Raw genomic sequence first — 19,739 nt, forward strand, 5'->3', positions numbered from 1 at the left:
ACAGCAGACATATTGGAACTAATTAAAATCAGAAACTTCTGTACGTTGGGATTAGCAAATATTGCTACTGTTCCAATTCAATGCAAGAATGCCAATGCCAACGCTAAATGCCAATGCACGTGCCGTCAAAGAATGACAGCGTGGCCCGGTGAAATAGAGATATGTTACATTTGTTGAGAAACTCATGTGCGGCGTCGTTAATGCAGCCTAAATAAAACAAATTCCTCCTTTTTATTAATAAAACACAATTTTGGTGGCAGAAAATTGTGAAATATGAAAAACCTACTTCCAAACAGGAAGGTCTTAAACTCAAACGGTACGATATTTGCAAAGCTCATTTCCACCTCGGCAGAATTATGGGGTTCGTGCAAGAGAAGTCAATGCACCCTAAACTAGTGCCGGCGCTAGTGTAAAGAAAACAGCTATGGATTTGTTATTTGTGTTTACAGTTGTTTTATTCCAATACATCCAAATCGCACATGAATGCGTCGTTATAAGATGTTCGATTTTTTTCTTTGCATTATACCAACCTAGCACGGTACCACAAACAGGACCTAACCTAGTCTCTTGATCTGAATGTTATCAGGTAAACGACCTATTTGGCAGTCTGCATTGAAAGCAAATGATTGCAAGTAGGGCATTTGCGTTTTTGATATTCAAGTTTACGTAAAATGTTGTTTCGTGTGCTGTTACTGATCGGGTTTCAATCTCTTCAAAGGCATTTATTTGAAAAGCTACACTATAATGCAAATGCAGCCGACGAGCAGTACATTATCATATGATTCGGAAGTGATGTACTGAAACAGTGCCAATGCGCTAGAGCCGATCGAGTGAGGCCATTAGTCCTACTTACTCATATCAACATTTTATCGTTCGATTCTCGGTATCAATTCGGTATGTTTAAAGATAAATAGCATCTGCTTTTGAGGGGTTACAAAGGAACGTATATTTATCGGTACGATCTTCAAACCTTTCCACTATCCTCGCGCAGCTGTTTCGGCCGTTTGCTCGACTGCAAAAGTTTAGTTAACGCATTTGCATAAAAGCTCAAACTAATGCTCGCGATATTTACTCCCGGTATGTAATAAGATTTGTCCTACCATCTTCTCCTTTCGCTACTGAGAGAAAGACACAGCCAGTTGCAAACTGACGTGGGGAAAACGCATCTAACGTAAATTAGGGCTGTTATTCAAGAAAGACAATACAGGTTTGTCGCCAAACTCAATCGCACTTGGCTCGCCTCGCTTACCAATAGTAGCTTTAAAATGAATGGCGTGAGAAACGAGATATCGGTATTCGGAGATGTAATATGAATAGATGGGATAAAAACAAATACGCAACGGTTTTGGTAATCCGTACTACGAGCCACAACTTTCCCTTGATGTCACAGACCATTCTTCTCTTTTGTTTGCGGCGGCTCTTGTTCAAATTGTTTGCACATACTGGAATACACAACCACCCAGGAGGGTTAAATCTTGGTTTGCAACACTCTCCTCTTGGCTGGCTTAGGATGGATGGTTGGTAAGTACAAACATAACATTGAGTTGTTCCATAACACAGAAACGGAAAAGTGTACTACACCTGGTAGAACTTTGACCGGATGTAGTTGGTGCTATGACGGTGCGGACGGCTCTGCGGCGAAAAGAGCTCTTGTTGATGGGGAAAACGAGTAGCGAACGAGAGTGTGTGAGTGCTGGTTTGCGTATGTTGGTGCTTAAGAAAATTATTCTACGTCCATGGAGTCCTCTGTCGTTTGTTTGGGTCCATGCGAGTCATGCTGTTCACCTCCGGCGGCCGTCTGCTCCGATCCTCCGTTACCACCATTTTGCTGGTCTGCCGGCGGAGTTGGAGGTTTCGGTTTCGGTCTGTTCAGCACCGAATTCGTACACGCGGTGAGCGTTTGCGTTTCGTGGCGAATGTCGGCAAGCTTTACGGGCGTATCCTGCGTTTTGCGCACTCCAACCAGCTTTGAACGGGCCTCATCGTACCACTTCTGTGCCTTCTGAGCCGCCTCGGTAATGTTGATCATCTCGGTCTCGGTCAGATGATCGTACTTCGGTTCTTTTGCACGGTACAGCTCCACCGCCTTAAGTGTCTGCTGAATGCTGTGGCCGAGCTCGGTAAACGCTTGCTCCTGGCCGCTGTACTCCTCATATCGGACTCGCATCGGCTCCATTTTTACGCGCAGCTTTTCCAACCGTTCCTTGTAGACCGCCTTCTCGCAAGACTCACCCTCCTCGTACAGCCAGTTTTCGGTTTCTTCCAGCTCGCGACAGATGTCGGACGCATCCTTCGCCTCGATATACGCGTGCAACAGTCCTTCCTCTTGAATCTTTTCTCGCACCTCGTACACCGCCTCCTCGAGGGCGTTTCTGGCATCTATGCGCTCCTTTTCCTGGCGATCGTTGGCGATCATTTTCATCTGTTTGTTAAACGATAAAATCATCATATGAGCACGGATTGCCGAAGCGAACTATCGACTAAACAAATGGCTTACTTCTTCCTCGAAATATTTGTGCAACTCCGAAGTGCCATAACCGTGTGTTTGGGACTCGACGGTCAACTCCACCTGTTTTGTTGTGACCTTCTTCTTTTTGTCCTACAAAATTCGAAAGGAAGGAGAAAGAGAAACATTTATAGCAGAATAGCAAGATCGCGCCACGTTTTTGCACAACAATCATTAATAAATGTCTATCAGGTTTGAGTGAGGGGCATAACTCAGGCAATTAGTGGTTGTGTATATACATAAGGCTAGCAACAAACTGAGCAAATAATATATGTGGTACACTGTTTCATGCTAAGCTTGTATCTTTTATTCTCATGTAGATTGCTATTGAAATTGGTTTCGCTCTACTCTAGCTATTATCTGGTCAGTAGGGTCAGTGTGTTTCTTGCACGAAATGTAAAAGATGGTGTAAAACTGTTCGACAACAAATTGGAAGGAAAGAAACAAGACAGCACATACCGATGTGAACCATCTGGTGACTCGCTGCGTCCAACCCTCTCCACTACTTTCGTTCGATTTTGGATCTTTTTTAGGTTGCTCATCATCGCTACCCTACAAAAACACGGAAAATTTCCGGGATGAAAGCAGCAGACGAACGGCCAGACACACAGAGGGACGCGGGAGAAGAGATAGGCATAGAAGAGAAGAGAACAGAGTTTTGGTCAGACTATTTCATTACGGATATGAAAAGTAAGGCGGGAACACTCTAAGGAAACAACACCATAAGCACCATACAAACACGTCCGAAGATTGCCCAAAACTAGGGCTGTCAACACGAAAAAATCGCCTGCACTGTGCATCATGTTATTAAAGAAAGTGTGGAGAGGATAGAAAGTTCAACGGTTTTCAGAATAGTACAGAACAAAACAAAATACGCGAAGCAGAAGCTGCCTCTCGGAGTACACAGCAAATGGAAAAATCAAATATGCGAGGTCTTGTTTTTTTCTATAGGAACTTAAAGTCGAACAAGTTTCCGTACGAAACTTCAAACTGTTTTCTCGTACTTTTCAGATTCGGCAAGAAACACTTCACAAAACACAAATACTTTTCGACAGGAGCTTTGGAATGAAAATGGGTAACACAATGCAACCAAAAACAAGAAAGCATTTGCGCCAGAACGATCTTATATGAAAAAATGGGACGAATGTGACTTAGGGAACATAGGCATAAAAATCTGGGCAACGTATAGCAGCCCAGTCCCCAGTTTAGTTCGTCAACGTACCTCCTGAATGTCCATCGGTTCTCCGACTTTGCCAGTGTCGTCGCTGGCCTGTGGTGACGGAGGTGCTGCCGCCTGTGGGCCACTGCCATCGCCAGCTTTCTGTTCCCCATTGGTCGCCGGCGTTGGCGAGACGGGTTCTTCGCTTTCCTTCCGTTCGTACATCGTGGCGCTCGAAATCAAAATGATGCCATTGCTGTTGATTCGCACCTTCACCTTCACCTCCTGCGACTCGCCGGCCGCATCCGGCTTGATGCCCTTCACGTGGTAGGACCCAATGACCGGATCCAGATACGGTACACTGTCCGCCTCGTAGTGCATGTTGATCGTCATCGGATCCTTACGGTGCACCGTCAGAAGCCGACAGAACGGGGCCGAGTGGTACTGCTCAAACACCTTCATTTCGTGCGGACCTTCGGCGTCGGTCCACGAGATCATCACCGGGTACGCTTGCACGTCGGTGCAGCTAAATTCGCGCACGCGAACGGCCGGCGACAGGATGGCGCACTGTAGTGCTGCCCCTCGCGAAACGGCCTCGTCCTGGTTGAGCGTTGTGCTGGCCGGTTTGCCGAAGATTTGCTCGATCAAATGCTTGATGGCCGGAATGCGACTGCTTCCACCAACAATCTCCACGGAATGGATGTCCTCCGGCGCCAGCTTTGAGTCGACCATCAGCTTGCGCATCGTTTTCTCGATCCGCTGGAACAGGTGGCTACACAGTTCCTCCATGTCCGAGCGCTGCAGCGACGAATGTACGTCGATTTCGTTCATGAAGCACTCGATGTTGAGCGGCAACTTCGTGCTGTTGGCCGACATGTTTTTCTTCAACTTCTCGGCCTCTGTCATCAGGCGCAAGAAAGCTCTGCAAAGAAACACACGATCGTTTAAAAGGTGGTAATCAAATGGTCGAAAAACAAGTTGCTCGCCCCGGGGGGACGGTGTGGTGGTCGCGTGGCGCGTCATCTCTCATTACCGTTTTTTCGACGAAGCGTCAATTTTGTATTTCGTCAAAAACTCTTTGTTGAAGTGCATCGCCAGCATGAGGTCGAAATCTCGTCCACCGACGGAATCGGAGCAGCTGGCGAGCATCTTCAGGGCGCCCTTGTGGAAGGAGCACGCCGACACCTGCAGCGATGCGTGGCCACAGTCGACGAATACCACGTTGCGTGGCTTCTCTTCCGGCGCCGGCAGATCCTGCTTGTAGAAGCCGTAGCTGAGTGCCGTGGCCGTCGTTTCGTTCATCAAACGCAGCACGTTGAGACCGCAAATGTTGGCCGCATCGAGCAGGGCCTGCCGTTCGGCGTTGGTAAAGTACGACGGCACCGTAATGACGCAGTCGTTGATCTGTGTCTTCAGTTCCTTGAACGCGTCCTCCTTCAGCTTGGTGAACAGCATGGCCGTGATCTGCTCCGGCGTAAACACGTGCTCTTCGTCCAGGTAGTTGACGCGTATGCCTATGCCACCGTCCGCCGTCGCCTCCACCTGGTACGGCAGCGAACGCAGTTCTTCCTGCACGACCGGATCGCCAAACTTCCGACCCAGCAGCCGCTTGAAGCCACCAATCGTGTTGTTCATGTTTGTTACTTGTTGATTTTTGGCGGCAACACCCAGCACACGGTTGCGCCCAGCGAACGCAACAAACGAGCTAAAAATAGAAAGATGTGTGGGAAAAGTTAAAAAAATCATCCGGAGCACCAAAGAGCAGGTTAATGGAGCGAATGCATCTCTCCAGCGCGCGCACGTACGTTCGGATTGGAATCTTGATTGTGGAATAGCTACCGAAAATACTGCTTTTAAAATGCAGTGGAACATAATTCGATAATGATTGTCTCAAGATGAAAAAAGGATCAGTTAAACTGTTAAATCCGCTTTGGAAAATGTAACAACTACTAATTCGATATCTCCGAGGTAACGCCCACCCTGAGGTTAGCGGTTCGTTGAAAGGCACATTAGAACATGAGCTCCACACCCCCGGTGGACAGCGTATTATTGTAACCGCAATCATCTGGAACAACCAGGCCCCCTTTAGCCGGCCCCACCTAAAAGGTTCTACAAACCGTGGCCCAAGGGAGAACTCGTCATCGAATGACTATAACCAACTAACCAACTCTGCTTCCTCCCACGGGCACCATCCATGACCTTTTATGTTTACCCAAACGTATTGCCGGGCTCGGACTACAATACTCGAATAAGGTAAGGACGGAGCACACACATTCATACGTTGTGTTTAGATTTGAAAAATTGACGCATCATCTGCCACTAGAACTTGAAATATCCATCCCAATGCTCGCTTTTGAGGCGGACACGGTGGGTAGTAATACCTGCGTGTTTTGCAGTTCTAAAGCATCGATCTATATAAAAATTAATCAGCTGATTGCTGGTACGCTCTGAACGTTCATCGTCCTCTACAAGTGAAACTGACTCATCCGCTTACTGGAGCGATGAGATAACAGACAGACCGACAGACAGACGGTGTGCGACCGACAATCGTAGCCGGCTCTCCGTCCAGCGACAGGGCCACCATGTGTCTGGCTGCGTGTTCCAAAAACGGACAAGATACTCGATCACAACTACGGGCGACCACCCGCGTACCTTGAAAACCTTCGGGCCCGAGATGACCATAGCTCCGCCAAAGAAACCGGAGAGGAGTGCGCGTGTGTCTGGTGTGAAAGAGGTCGTCACGGCAGGGCCCACCACTTGGTTTGCGAGCCGTGCGCTTAAAAATGATCCGTGAGTAATACGGTCCAAAATAACGTTACATACACCCCCACGCTGGCCACCCCACCACCTTGTCTCGGATGACGTTTTCTGTAGTGTTTTGAGGTGACCACCATTCGGATCGGATGGAGGCGAACCGGTGTGGCGCAGTGCTGTAAAACGATGGCAGCAGCAGACCCATAAACACATTATAAACTCAACAGGTAAACGATGATCGTCCTGTGTCTTGTCAGGGGCAAATCGATGGATGGGTCACAGAAGCATTTTTATCCTTTCTCTAGCCTCGTTTTTCGTTGGTGGCACTCTCTTTAGCCGATACAACATGTTAGCAGGTGGCTAGAGGTAATTTAAGTTTCACTAAACAAAGCACGAACGCGAGTGATGTTACACCCCGATCGCCGATTTTCTTCGCAGACCAGGGAAGATCGTTAGACGAGTGTCAAGAAAACATTGGGGACACCGTAAAGAAGCCTTTCCCTTGCACGCATGACTGTCCCCGTAGGTCTGGCTAAGCAGTGCGCTGCAGGATGGAAAGAGTCATAAATATCTTTCAAAAACGCATAAAACTGTGAATGAAATTGGTGGAGAGTGCGTCAGTAAAGAGATACAATCGTAGGGGCGACATTACGTGTAGATATAAATAAGTTAGGATGACGACAGATGCACCATTTGCATCGTTGCAGTGCTGAAAAAAACGAATCTAATGCCCGGAATGTATCTAAACCGCGTGTTTGCAAATGAAACGTTGCCCATCTGCCCATTTCGCCGATAGTACGCTGATGGCGCTCGTGAATGTTCGCGTGGCTCTGGCGAACAAAACTCGCGCCTTATAAGGACAAATCATCGTGGTACCATACTGCTGCGCCGTGGTGCCCCAAACCAGTGTTGCTCTAGTGCAATTTGACCACTTCTCGTACCAACGAAAACGTGTTTGGCTGATCCATGTGACCGAGCATAAGCGCTCCTCTTGCAATACACATGTTAGCCTCGCCTATCAAACATCAAGCGATGAAAAGATTATCTTACGGACAATCCAAACGAAATAGGGGATGTTTTTTTATGAAATGACATCCATTTAATCCCAACTTGTAACTGTTAACGAGACACACCACGAGATGGATCGTTTTAGACGTCCCGCAACGCGTCTGTGGACAACTTGCCACGACCTTTCTCGGCTTATCGCCCAACGATCATAAATACCAAACAGCATACCATCATCGAATGCGGAGCAGCGCGTCTGAGACCACCTGTCTCTCTCTGTCTTTCTCAGATCAGCTACTTGCGGCATGTAAATCGAATCCGACTGGTTCGCAGGGTTGAAAGTTACGTTGCAATGGAACGCATAAGTCACATTAATCAATAGGTCCGCCGGCAAGAAGGATACGCGAAGCGCGATTGCGGTATCAACCCTACCGGTGGTGGTCAAGGACGGATTGAATCAGACACCAGCATCGTATGCGGGACAAAAACAGACGCATCGTGTAAGGATCGACACCCTGGCCATACAGGGTGGGATAAAGTGATGTTTGCGCTCTCTTTGCGTAGACGGATCCGCTAATTGGAATGCACGTGGCGAGGAGGAAAACAAGGCACCCCCTCTCGTCACATTCTGTGTCAGTGTTTGGAAGGAAAACTAACAAACTACGTGGTCATTCCGAGTGTACCGCGTGCTAATCAACAGGTGACGTGTCTGTTAAGAAATGTGAAGCCTTAGAGCACAACCAAACTAGGAATTGTTTATCAAAAATCCGGTTCGCTAAGGTTTATCTCGAACCACTTTCGTAAAGAATCCAATGAATTCAATGAACATTTCAAATAGAAGGGTTATGGCGAAGTAGAAGATTGTGAACAAGAAGCAGCCGTGCATTGATTAAACCACAAAACCATATAAACTCGAAGCCGGATCTTTGTTTATCAAACCGGCCATTTGACAAACGTTATTACTCTTGTATATGGTATACGATGATAGCTTTATGATATTATATGTTAGGGAAGGGTGCTTTGAATTAGTAATTAATCAGCTGGCTGTTAAAGATAAGAGATAAAACGCGGAGGTTTAGAATAGGAATGAAATTGTTTTAGTGGACCTAACAACCTCATTTTATTTGAATTCTCACCAATTACAAAATAAACGCTCTCATATACTCTTTCAACCAGACATAAGAGTATCTCGAGCCGTAACTATTTTGTAAGGGATTGCCTATTTTGCAAGAATTTAATTGTAATGCTAATACTGGACTTTTTGTAAGTGGAGCAGATTTGAACATAACAACCGGGAATGCAACTTATGCCTCGCTGCCCAAAAGCCCTCTTGCGCCTAAAGTCAAGAGTAAAAAAAAAAGCGAGAGGAATAGAAAATTGGAGACACTCAGTCAGCTGGTACGAAAGAGGGTCCTTTTTCTGCCCCGCAGGATTGAAAAGGAAAGAAAAATCGATTTTCACACACAAGGAAACTTCTCGAACATTTGCAGGTTATGGTATGTACTGCAGGCTCGGCGCACCTTGTGTTGGCGGCGAGCGGCGAACCGACAGATGGAATCTAACTGTCAAACACGAGCGCAAAGAGGTTCTTACAAAAAAAAAAAAAAAGGGGTCAAGTAACAACGATTCTATTGCGGAAAAGGATACTGCAGTTGCTGCGGATTCCCGTTCGCCGCATCGGCTTAGCAACAATTACACGACCAAGAAGCTTGGTGCAAACATGTTACTTTACATAATCACAAAGTAGACCTCCAAACATGTGCTTAGGCTCCGTACAACGCACTCATGTTTCCCTTGGTAGCAGTCCCATTTGAAGGGCAAGATTTTTTCCAGAACTCTCCATTGCCGGATTGCGCATCATCGTGTACTTACGGAGTGGCTCGCAAACTGTAGTCATTGGCGATGGTCTCGATACCACCGGCCTTTGCCACCGCCACATAGCAGGACTCGTTGCCAAAGTCAATACCGATCACCGACATTGTGTTTTAGCCGTCGTTTTCGCGTCCGTGCTCCAGAAATGCTCGATTTTCAATCTCCACCAAGCGGGATTCGCGATGCTCACTAACGCACGCACACACACAGCCACTGGCCCCCTTTAGAACTTGAGCACTTCCTCTTCCAGGGCAAAGCTGCTTTCTTGGCAATCGCGTTCTTCTGCAAACGCACTGTCGCTGTCGCCACAGAAACGCCTTTCGCAGGATTTTTCCTCAACGAACAATTGATTGAACTTGTCGCACTGCGGTCACGGGAAACACGGTACTTTTGACCCACGATAAAATGTTCACGCTTTTACGCACAGCACAATTCGACGGATGAATTGGAACTGTCGAATTTCCAGCTGTCATCTGTCATCACCGGCCGACGTTCCCGAACGAACGTTGCTAGAACAATCTCGAACGATCTGTCAAATGTGTCGAGAAACTTTCGACTTTCGAAATCTGACTTTCGAGAAACTCGTCGAATGATCTGGTGCACGCTTTACAGTAGATTCTACTCAAATTGATTACATTTATTTCAACATTTTAGGTTCTATCTACAGCCCCTTAGGACCATAATGCTCACTGCAGTTTATTTGGATATGTTGCTCACCATCCCAAACCAAACAACAAACCGGTTACCACAGTTGATTAGCCAAATCGGGATTAGGAGAACGTCAAAACTTTGTTTTGATGGCTGGTTAAAAATGTTCGGAGCATTAAAATTCGCAGCGAATCAATATCAAGGAGTAGAGCGTCGCCGTTGAGCAACAAGTTGTTTGAATGTTGAAAACCGCAATCCATCTTTTAAATATCTACTTTCCGTAATATCGTACCCAAAGCTGCGACCGTGGGGCCGCATTTTCCGATAACCTCTTGTTGATGCATTACGTATTTGTGTCCGGTTTGTGCAAAAAGAAGAAAGAAAAATCATGGGGCTAGTGGAGGACGAAGTGGCCGAAGTTGGCCGGCTGTGCGAAAAGGTGGTGCCCAACTCCAAACTCGTCACCTGCCTGCCTTCTCTGGTTCGACCGATCAGATCCAAATCATGCATTGATCGAGCTTTGAATAATCACACTCCACTCTTTCATTCTCTGCAGGTCCGTGTTGAGCTCCGGCAGACAAAAAGCCGGCAGCTGACGGTTTGCGTTCGGTTCCCGGACAACTACCCGACCGGGAAATTGTTGGTCGAGTTTAAAAGCAAAACTATGCCGAGCGTTTTTCTCGAACGTTTCGTCGGGATATGCGACACCAGACTCAACGATTTTCTCGGGAGGCCCCAGTTGATGAAAATGCTCCAGTTTATCGACGGATATTTGGCGGAAAACCCACTGTGCATTGTGCTGGACGAAATTCAAAACATTCGCCAGATGTTGCCGGATGCTGGTGATCTTAAACTGAAGCAAAAGACTTGCTCGATCTGCCTAGTCGCCCGTGGTGGGCAGTACTACTTCGGCGCCAAATTCATCGTTCCCCAGGGCTATCCAGCCGAATGCATCCAATGGAATGGGCACGACTGCAATCTTCCCCAGTCTCTGGTGCTGTTCGTCAACGGGCAGGCCAGGGAGATCGCACGTCAGTGCGTGGAAGCACCTCTGCGCCAGCCGATGTGCAGCGAAGCATTTGAAGTAAAACCCAGCCTGCAGCGGACGCTAGGGTTTATCATCGAAGCGGTGCGAGATTTACCGGATGAAAAGTGTGCCGTTTGTCGATCTTGCTGCTTACCGGTATGTCCTACGCAAGTCGTCACGCAAGATGATAGCGACGCATACGTGGTGCGCATGTTCTGCGGCCACATCTATCACCAAGGTTGCCTGAAACGGTTTATGAGTGAGCCGCCGTTTCCAGAGGGAGGAAAAACATGTCCTGCACCGAGAAACCGGGCCCGTAGCTTCCAACGGGCAACCGATTTGCGTTTTTCCAAAAATCGGTCTTCTGAAACTGCTTGCGGTCAGCGAGTAACGTACGATAAATGGGGATTGAACAATGTTAAGTCGGCCGAAGCTAAATGGGCTCATCAGCAGGCACGAGAGAGGGAATTAGAAGAAGTGATAGATTTTCTACAGTAAACTCAATGGCCAATGCTTTTTTTTACGTCTGTGCAGTAGAGTAGAGGTCCCCGGTTTTTCTTTTTATAAAATGTATGATGGACACCAATGGGCAACGGATGGACACCATTGTTGATACCAACACAGTTGGGTTCGAGAAGCACTTTCGGCTCGACAATATCAAAGATGGTGCAGAGGGCAGAAAATACTGTCTATTTACTGTCTATTCTGGACCGTACTGCCTGAATATTGTACATCGTTATTTAACGAATGTGGAATCCCTGGGTCAGAATCGTCCCGTCTTCTAAGAAAACAGTGTTTTATTGGCACGGCACCTTTTTCAGATAATACCAATAACGAATAATTAAAGGCATTGGCAGGTAGTAATTTAAACGGATGTTATATAGGCCTAAGTTCGTAGCGTCGGCCAAAGAATCTAAACTCGTAGAATACGTGTTAGCAATTATTTCTAAATGGCTTTGTTATGATCGTTGATCTAAAAAATATACATTCTCAGTTCTCATACGTAAGACAAAGTTTTTTTTGTTCTTAGAACAACGGACTGGGCCGCATTTATAAGAGAAAGTTCTTTTGTTTTAAATTTCGAGTTGGGCAAACCAAAAAAACTTAAAAATTGAGCCTAAAATATGAACAATATTTATTTAACCTAATTTTTTTTATTCTATATGTACCAACATCATTCATAAACGAACCAGACCAGACTTATATATCACAACCCTTGAAGGAATTCACGCAGCTTCATCCGTTAAACTTTTTTTTAATTGTCCTATGAGAGGAAGCGAGAGCTTTTGAATTTATTGTTTTGATATCCCTGTCGCTAACCGATTATTGGAGGTAAACCATAAAATGGAAGAAAACAAACACTCTGTCCGGCATATAATTCTATCTCAAAGCACCCCAGCATTTCCGTTGAATTGTTTCGCGTATTAATTCATTGAGCCCACCAACAATAACAAGGCCGACATGTGCTGAATGTGTCACATATTTTATTATACAGATTAAGTAACAGAAGACACGGGCTGTTCGGCCAGCTTTTAGCGTAATGCCATCGAAATTGGTTGGCAATAACTTACGCCGACCACATATGGCTATGACTTGGCGATATCCATTGATTAGCTTCGTTTCCTTGCGTCCGCCCGGTTGGCATTGCCTAACGGTGCTTGGTTACATACTTTTAACTTCCATTACGCGCCACTTTCCGATTACTGCCAGAAATACCTTAATTTATTATTGGTGAACACCGTGAAGTGTCAAGACACGTTTTGCAACCCTTGAGCGGACGCTCGGTCCGGCCCTTTCGGTGATCGTGCCTCATCCTCAGACCATCTGTAGGTAGAGTTACCGCGCTCGGCTCTAGTGTATCGATTTCAAAATGGCTTCATACACCTACTCGAGACAGACAGTAGTAACGAGGGTCATCCGAGCTTCACAACGACGGGTAATGGTAATTGAGTTATTGGATTCCAATTAATCGAAATCAGCTACCCGGGAGCTGTCTTGGGGCGCTTTCGCAAGGGGAAAGGAAGGAACCCTGTCAGTTTCGCGCAAAACTGTCTAAGTTCTGCGTCTACCGCCTGCTCGTGGCAACGATTGCAGCAGCAGCCCATCACCATCATCATCATCCGAAACATGTTATGCTAATGCCGTGATCGTTGGCGGTACCATCGGATGCTCTCCCAGGGGTGTGGAACGAATCGGACGGACCAGGAGCTTCCATTCGCTGTCGGTAAGTTAAATCTCGTTTCTGTCCCATCCTGCATGTTAAGTAGTCCAACTGGGCTACTCTCGACCCGACACAGGTTCTACCTTCAAGGCGATTGACGGTGATCGACCGACTGGTGCTGCTGCTTGGGAAGCAATGCCGCGATGAACAGGAAGTGAGGTGTTCCACTCTGTCGGTAGGTCCTCGCGTGGTGTGTGTGGTTTATTCATTTGTTTATCGGTGCTGAACGTCCAACTCCATTGATCATATGCCTCCCGCAGGCAAAGATATCCATCAACATGTACATCTTCGTTGCCTTGCAGCAAACAGTACGCCACCATTGTAGGAAAGCATCACTAGTTGAAGATATTGCGTAGCCCTTGGACATTGACCATCTTCTCCACTATGGGGTGCCAAATCTTCGGCACGGAATCGATCACATTAATTCGCGATCACCTTGACACGCCAGCGCGGGCGCTGGTCGGTGGCTTCCTGCCTTTGCCCGGTTCCAGACTGCAACCTCGCTGATTGCGATGATGTATGCTTTTCATATTTTCGATCAATTTAAAGTCATCAGACGTAAAACTGCACCTCGGACGAATGCGCAGTCACGTCAGGGATTGGGATTGGTGGGTCCTGGGGTGCCTGATTTATGGTATGAAAGCTGATACCACCTCGCCGACGTCGATCGGATCATCCTACGATGGCTGACCGACAGAGAAGCCGAGGCACAGGGTCACAGTGAAACAAAGCGAATCGGTTCCAGCTCGTGTGTCAGGACCGCATCGATCTGGGTTGGTAAGATTGCGAAAACAGTATATGACAGATTGTGCACACTTTAGCTTCATTCAAAATGTAAATGAAATTCGGGAGAACTTGGCTTGGCCATTTTGTCTAGCCAGCAGTCCGTGGGAAACGCGTGCAGATGCAGATGGGAGTGCACGTCGCATCTCGGATCTAAAGCAGCCGATAGATTGATTGAAACAGCTTTGATTCGGTATTGATTGGAACAGCTTCTTCGTCTGCACGAGCTCGGGCAGTTTTCAGCGTGCAGTGTAACTGATTTATTGCATTATGCCGGCGACTAATTCGTGTCCAAAATGCATGGGAACTTACAATTCGAAAGGTTACACTTTTCGCACAGTTTGGCTGCGTGATTGTTAAAAATGGCTAATGCATCCGGCATAAATTATTCAATTCAAAGATTTCCCTCAGCGCCGATCTTGGAGCATTGGAGTCTGATCAAACAAACAGAAACAAAGAGCAAGATTGGGTGGAAAAGAAATTGAAGTACAAATCTTAAGCTATATCTTCAAAATCTATTTTTGAATATACGTGAACTATAAAACCAAGACATAAACACAAACTGTTCACAGTTAAATTATTTAGGAATAAGAATGTTTTATTGAATGAATTTATTCCCTCGAGAATGTTAGAAATCTTACGCAGGACTTTTAAAAGAGTAAAAGATAGCTTAAAAGAAACCAAAAAAATTGACCAAAAAAATATCCTTCCAAGACTTGGCTTTAATGTTCGCACGTAGGCCAACTTTCGCGAATCGTGCGTGCAAATGTCCGGACGATTGTTGCACAAATTATGCTTATTCGTGAGCCGCCGACGCCAGCGGCTTGTTTGTTCAGTCTATTGTTTTCTAATCGCAAACGGGCATGGCGATAAATTGGCCGAAGATTTGGCCAAAACTTGAACCGTCCTGCGAGGGTCATCCAGCTGCAGCAACCGGGATTGCACACGGTTAGGTATGTTAACATGTTAACGTAAACGTTATTATAATTGGATTCAAGGCAAAATGGTTTATGGGACGCGCGTATTTCGCGTGGCTAATGTTGTGGGCGCGCGAAACGTGATAATAAATTTAAAAACGCGCGTGGCCGAGCGCCATACAGTGTGGGCCGACGGGAGAGTATGTCTGCAAGGTAAAAAGCGGCCAGGCTAGCCGACTGGATTCGGGGTTTCGTGTGTGGCGAACGCTAGAATGGATGGTCTGGATGGCGCCATTTAAATTGAGCATAATCTACTTTGGGAGCCTTTTGAAGACCTCCGCCAGCAAACTGTCGTCTGGATAGTTTTCGTTTTTTTGTGGACTGCCTTTAGTTTTGTTTGTTGCTTTCCTGGTTTTCTTGTTCGTTGGTTCTTCGTGCCGACCAAAGAAGCGCATCGTGCGATGGTCAACATGGGGCCAATTTGATTTTATTTTAAAGATATATTATATTCTAATTCGAATTGACCTCAGTTTGGGTGTTCTAGTTGTCAGCAGCCCGCCAGAGGATTAGGGTTGGGGAAACGTAGAAAACCGAACGACTCGGCCATTACCATTGAATGGGCACTTACTTTATATTCGATGGTCATGCAAATTTGATTGATTTGCGATGTGTTCGGTGCCCGAAACGCCGCAGGCACACTAAATAAATCAAAGCACAACAATGTTGCCCGAAGGAAGCAATATCAATCGATCAATCGGCGCGAGACACTCGACATGGGCTCCCATGCATTTGTGGTGGCGCGTGGTCTTTCAGATAGCTGTTGGCTTTGACCATTAGCCGATAATTGTTGGCATTGAAGTGGGCATTGATGTGTCGCCCCACCGAGCCGCCAGCAGATCTTGCGTCCCGGCAGGATGCTAATGAACCTTTGCGAATGATGATCACGTGCCAATGTTATGGAGTGTGCGCTTCAGTCGGACGATTAGAATTAGAGGTATAACACAGGAAGAAATAGGGCTGTCATCGGTAAGCTGTCCACCATCGTGGGTGGTACGCGAAAACGACAATCCACGGACCCTTTTATGATCAGTTCGCTATCTCGAAGAAGTCACATACACTTCGTTGAGTAAAGGTGATCATGCTAAAGGATGTTTTGGCGTTGGACATTTTATTGGGTTCAGGATGTAGAATCGATACGGTGGTAGCTTGTCCTCGAGTAGGAAAGGGATTTCAATAAAGTTGAAAATATCCAAATGAAGAAAAACAAAGACGCGAAAGAAAATAATCCCCACAACGGTTTGTTGCATCGGCTCCAACTCCAATAGCTTCGTTGAACTATGCGGTTCCTCCGTTATTTTGCAATTTGAAGTATGCACCCCATTCGCAACTCGTAAATATAGGCCAAACAAAATAAAACAATTAGAAATGTTTGTCCAATTGCTTGACACTTTGGCGCGGCAATGGCACGGTATTCGCGCAGTAGTTAGAGCGATACGATTGATTAAAAATATGTTACATTGTTTATTCATTTGTGTATTTCGGACGATGACCCCTAATTGATCTCTCTTGCGAATGGGGTGTAGGGCGACACCATTATAGGTGAAAAGTAAACCAAAACATCTAACAAGTCACTAAGGCGAAAGATTCAAACTTTATTTAAGTTTTTAATATTGATTGCAAATCACGCAGTGGGTTTTCTATTTCTGTTTCTACTCTTGAAGAAATACTAACGAAAAGTAACGAAAATTTGTTTAAAACACAAAACGTTTCTTGTGTAGTTCAAAAACTGAATTAGTTGGTCATCCGAGATCTTACGTTTCTACAACCCTTTTTGACTCTCTTCACCAGCTTAACTTACAAAAATGCGAATTTTACTTTTTATATTATTTCATCAAGCCGTAGGATTGCACAAAAATTGAATTCAAGAAAAAACTGTGACACTAAGCTTAAAAATAACATTTAATGTCCTACACAATCATCCACGAATCACAACCACAACGGCACCAAAGGGAAATCCGCTCAATTTGCTTTCGCTCCGAAGATCATTGACGATCTTCGTGAGTGACGAGTTGGGACGAAAATTACCAAATGCTTTTATCGCTTTCACCCAACCGCAAGCACGGGAAGAATGGTGGAAATGCGTTTGCAACCGCTTTTCATCATGTGGCGGCACTTTTTCCAACATGCGGCTTTTAATGGCCACCTCAACCGCCGGGCGGGAAATAAATGCCACTCGATCCGGAGCCGAAATGTGCATATCCGAATTTCCGTTCCCGTTTTGCTACCGATTCAGGATTTTTTGTTTTATTTTCTTTCCTCATATGATTGATATTTGGCTGAGGCGCCACTAGGAAAAATCGAGGTCGCCAAACCCGGTTCGCTTTTGGTTGCCGGTACAAGTTTGCCTTTCGAGTGGTTCGTTTTTCTGTTTTTGGTGACGAGAACGGTGAAAAATCGATGAGAAATTATACTTAATAGCGGACGGCTTCACGCAAAACCCATTGTGGACATGTGTGGCGTGAGAATAAATCGTTCCTATTGCAGCATCGCCGTCGCTTCATGATGGTTTACTTGCATGGAGCGTTGACTTGATTTTATGTACTGTCCGCGATCGCTGATTAATTCATTTTGTATTGTCCAGCATGAATCCAGCCATGCAGGGGGTGTTCATATTTGTACATATTTTGTATTAATATTTGCAGCATGTAACATTTTTGTGAAACACAAACTTCGCATTAAATTTTTGATTTTTCTTTTTATCAAAAATCCAACCAAAATCGAACCACTCTTTATGGGTGACCTCGTATTGTCGATGATGTACCCTTTTTATTTTTCACGACACGAATTAAACACGAAAGAAATGTAAATGAATATGGGTAATCATTTTTGTTAAGCCCAATGAACAATATTGATTTAGATCCTTCGGTTTCGTTTGCTTTAAGCCGCTCGTAAACAATAAACATTATATTCCCTGGCTGTGTAGCTAAACTATAAGTTGGTGCTTAGTACGGCTATGCCAGTTCTAATAATAATAAATATAAACACAATAGTAACAGAACACCACTCTGCACACACAATAGTGCCAACAATATGAACTGCATATAACGGTACCTTTAAACGCAGAATAAATTGAAATTTATCATCGAATCAATTGTTATTAATGAGGCTTCGAACACGTGTATACATACGCAATCACATTTCCGCATGTTTCATCGAACGTGTACCGATTTTTCTCACCGAGAACAGCACTGACACTGGCTCAGGCTGTATCGTCAGTTGACGACTTATCGGCTTACGTTAATTAGACAATAACTTTCCAATGTCTCTATGTTCGTCTGACCAAACAACAAAGTCTTACTGGACAGTAAGTACTGCGTGGCTTGGTAATTTCCGAATTCGACATATGAAAGGACAGTTACTCTTGAAACCGATTTTGCTGCTTCCGAATCACTCGCTTAAAAGTGTTGAGTGTTAAGAATTATCATAACTTACCATTTTTTTTAATCTACCCCCGTTTTGACGCACAATTACTACAGCAGTATGTACAGAACAACTTCGTTGTCGACGTAAATCCCTACTCAAAAAGTGAAAATATAACGTCCAGGAATATTTAAAAAAAATATTTTCACATTCCAAATTTACCATGTTAATTATTTAAATTAATTTAACGTATTTACGTTAAATATTCACTTTAACATCACACGTATTTGTTGTTATGTTCGGTAAATTGAGATTTCTTGTAGCGGCAGTATTTGTGTTTTGAAGCTAATTACTGTATTAAAAAAAACATTGAACATTTCCTAAGATGTTTGTAATCCGTTGCATACATTTATAAATAGAGACCGCATAACATAGCTATTTTGTGAGAGAATCGTAAAATAATTTTAGTGGAATGGTACACGAATTAGCAAACGACGTAGCGCTTTGAGATGCTAGGAAAAGACTTCTTCTACCAGATTCTAACGCCGGTCAAACTTCAAACCCTAAAGATTCTGACGAAGAATGACGAAGAGAATAGTTTATAGCGACCCAACGAACTGACGAAGGCTCTCGGCTTGTCGCACCAGGGGATTAGTACGCGCAATGTTACAAATCGGCAGGTACACATTAATTATGCTCATTAATTTGCATACATAATTCCACACACCCGTACGCTGGAGTCTAGAGTCCGCCGTTGATTGAATCGTCGCCCCTGCCCGACGGATGGGTTGTCGCCTCTTATAAAAACGACGTAGGGGTTGTTTAATCTGCGTCTGCCCACTGGCAGACGACGTCAATGAAATTCATAGGCGTAATTGTTAATTTATTGATTTGTGTTCCGCAAGTGCCTATCCGGGGTCCGCGGGCTGAAAAGCTGCTCCGAGCAAGTGAGAAGATGAAAAATGTGTCAAGAAATGCTTTTATCCTTCGACGGCACCGGAGCGCTGATAAACGTTGCTCATCGGGAGTAATTAATTTTGAAAAATGACACCATTTATCACACGCTCAAGTTACGTGAACAGCGAGTGGAAGCATTTCACTCGCGGCCACCAGAAGTGTCTCGAAAAATTGTTCGGAACGTCAGCCAGAAAGCAACCAAGTCGGCCACCGAACACCGCCTCCGGCAGCTGGCGTTCTGCTTGAACTGGAAGCAGTTCAATCGGAAAACGGTCAAAACACCGGACACCAGGCGAGAGCGAAAGTGTTCCGGGTCGGGCGGCTCGTTCCGGTTCGCTGCGGCTGCGTCCGTCTGTGCACGTGCAAGGATTGCGTTTCCGGAGGGCACCGGCCCGTAACGGCTGTTCGACACACACATCCACACACATTCTCGGGCTGGCAATAGTGTCTATTGCTCTGTTTTGTTGGAG

The 19,739-nt window shown here is 45.5% G+C and overlaps 2 protein-coding genes across 5 annotated transcripts; one reads left to right on the plus strand and one right to left on the minus strand.

The window, feature by feature from the left end:
- Positions 1-506: 506 nt before the first annotated feature.
- Positions 507-9,589, minus strand: LOC131205258 (heat shock 70 kDa protein 4). 4 transcript variants are annotated; one of them, XM_058197281.1, is made up of 6 exons: positions 9,297-9,589; positions 4,699-5,370; positions 3,729-4,587; positions 2,966-3,058; positions 2,498-2,599; positions 507-2,422 (listed from the first exon to the last, which is right to left on the minus strand). In XM_058197281.1, the coding sequence occupies exons 1-6, from the start codon at positions 9,401-9,403 to the stop codon at positions 1,724-1,726; spliced, it is 2,532 nt and encodes an 843-aa protein (XP_058053264.1). In that variant the 5' UTR covers positions 9,404-9,589; the 3' UTR covers positions 507-1,723. The 4 variants fall into 4 exon arrangements, with proteins under 4 accessions (XP_058053264.1, XP_058053265.1, XP_058053267.1 ...); XM_058197282.1 differs by having other exon boundaries at positions 2,957-3,058; XM_058197284.1 differs by lacking the exon at positions 2,966-3,058 and having other exon boundaries at positions 3,756-4,587.
- A 523-nt stretch (positions 9,590-10,112) lies between these two features.
- On the plus strand, positions 10,113-12,054 carry LOC131216358 (uncharacterized). The gene is made up of 2 exons (XM_058210826.1): positions 10,113-10,425; positions 10,501-12,054. Exons 1-2 carry the CDS (start codon positions 10,333-10,335, stop codon positions 11,467-11,469), a joined length of 1,062 nt encoding a protein of 353 aa, XP_058066809.1. The 5' UTR covers positions 10,113-10,332; the 3' UTR covers positions 11,470-12,054.
- Positions 12,055-19,739: the final 7,685 nt, after the last annotated feature.

The sequence above is a fragment of the Anopheles bellator genome, chromosome 1, assembly GCF_943735745.2.
Source record: "Anopheles bellator chromosome 1, idAnoBellAS_SP24_06.2, whole genome shotgun sequence".
NCBI classification, from domain to species: domain Eukaryota; kingdom Metazoa; phylum Arthropoda; class Insecta; order Diptera; family Culicidae; genus Anopheles; species Anopheles bellator.

Excerpts from the sequence above, each read along its gene's own strand:
- LOC131216358 (XM_058210826.1), top strand. The coding sequence starts at position 10,333 with ATGGGGCTAGTGGAGGACGAAGTGGCCGAAGTTGGCCGGCTGTGCGAA. Across the intron at positions 10,426-10,500 it reads TCACCTGCCTGCCTTCTCTG|GTCCGTGTTGAGCTCCGGCA; the intron begins GTTCGACCGATC and ends CATTCTCTGCAG.
- LOC131205258 (XM_058197282.1), bottom strand. The coding sequence starts at position 9,403 with ATGTCGGTGATCGGTATTGACTTTGGCAACGAGTCCTGCTATGTGGCG. Across the intron at positions 3,059-3,728 it reads AACCGATGGACATTCAGGAG|GGTAGCGATGATGAGCAACC; the intron begins GTACGTTGACGA and ends GTGTTTTTGTAG. Across the intron at positions 2,600-2,956 it reads GGTTCACATCGGTATGTGCT|GACAAAAAGAAGAAGGTCAC; the intron begins GTCTTGTTTCTT and ends CGAATTTTGTAG.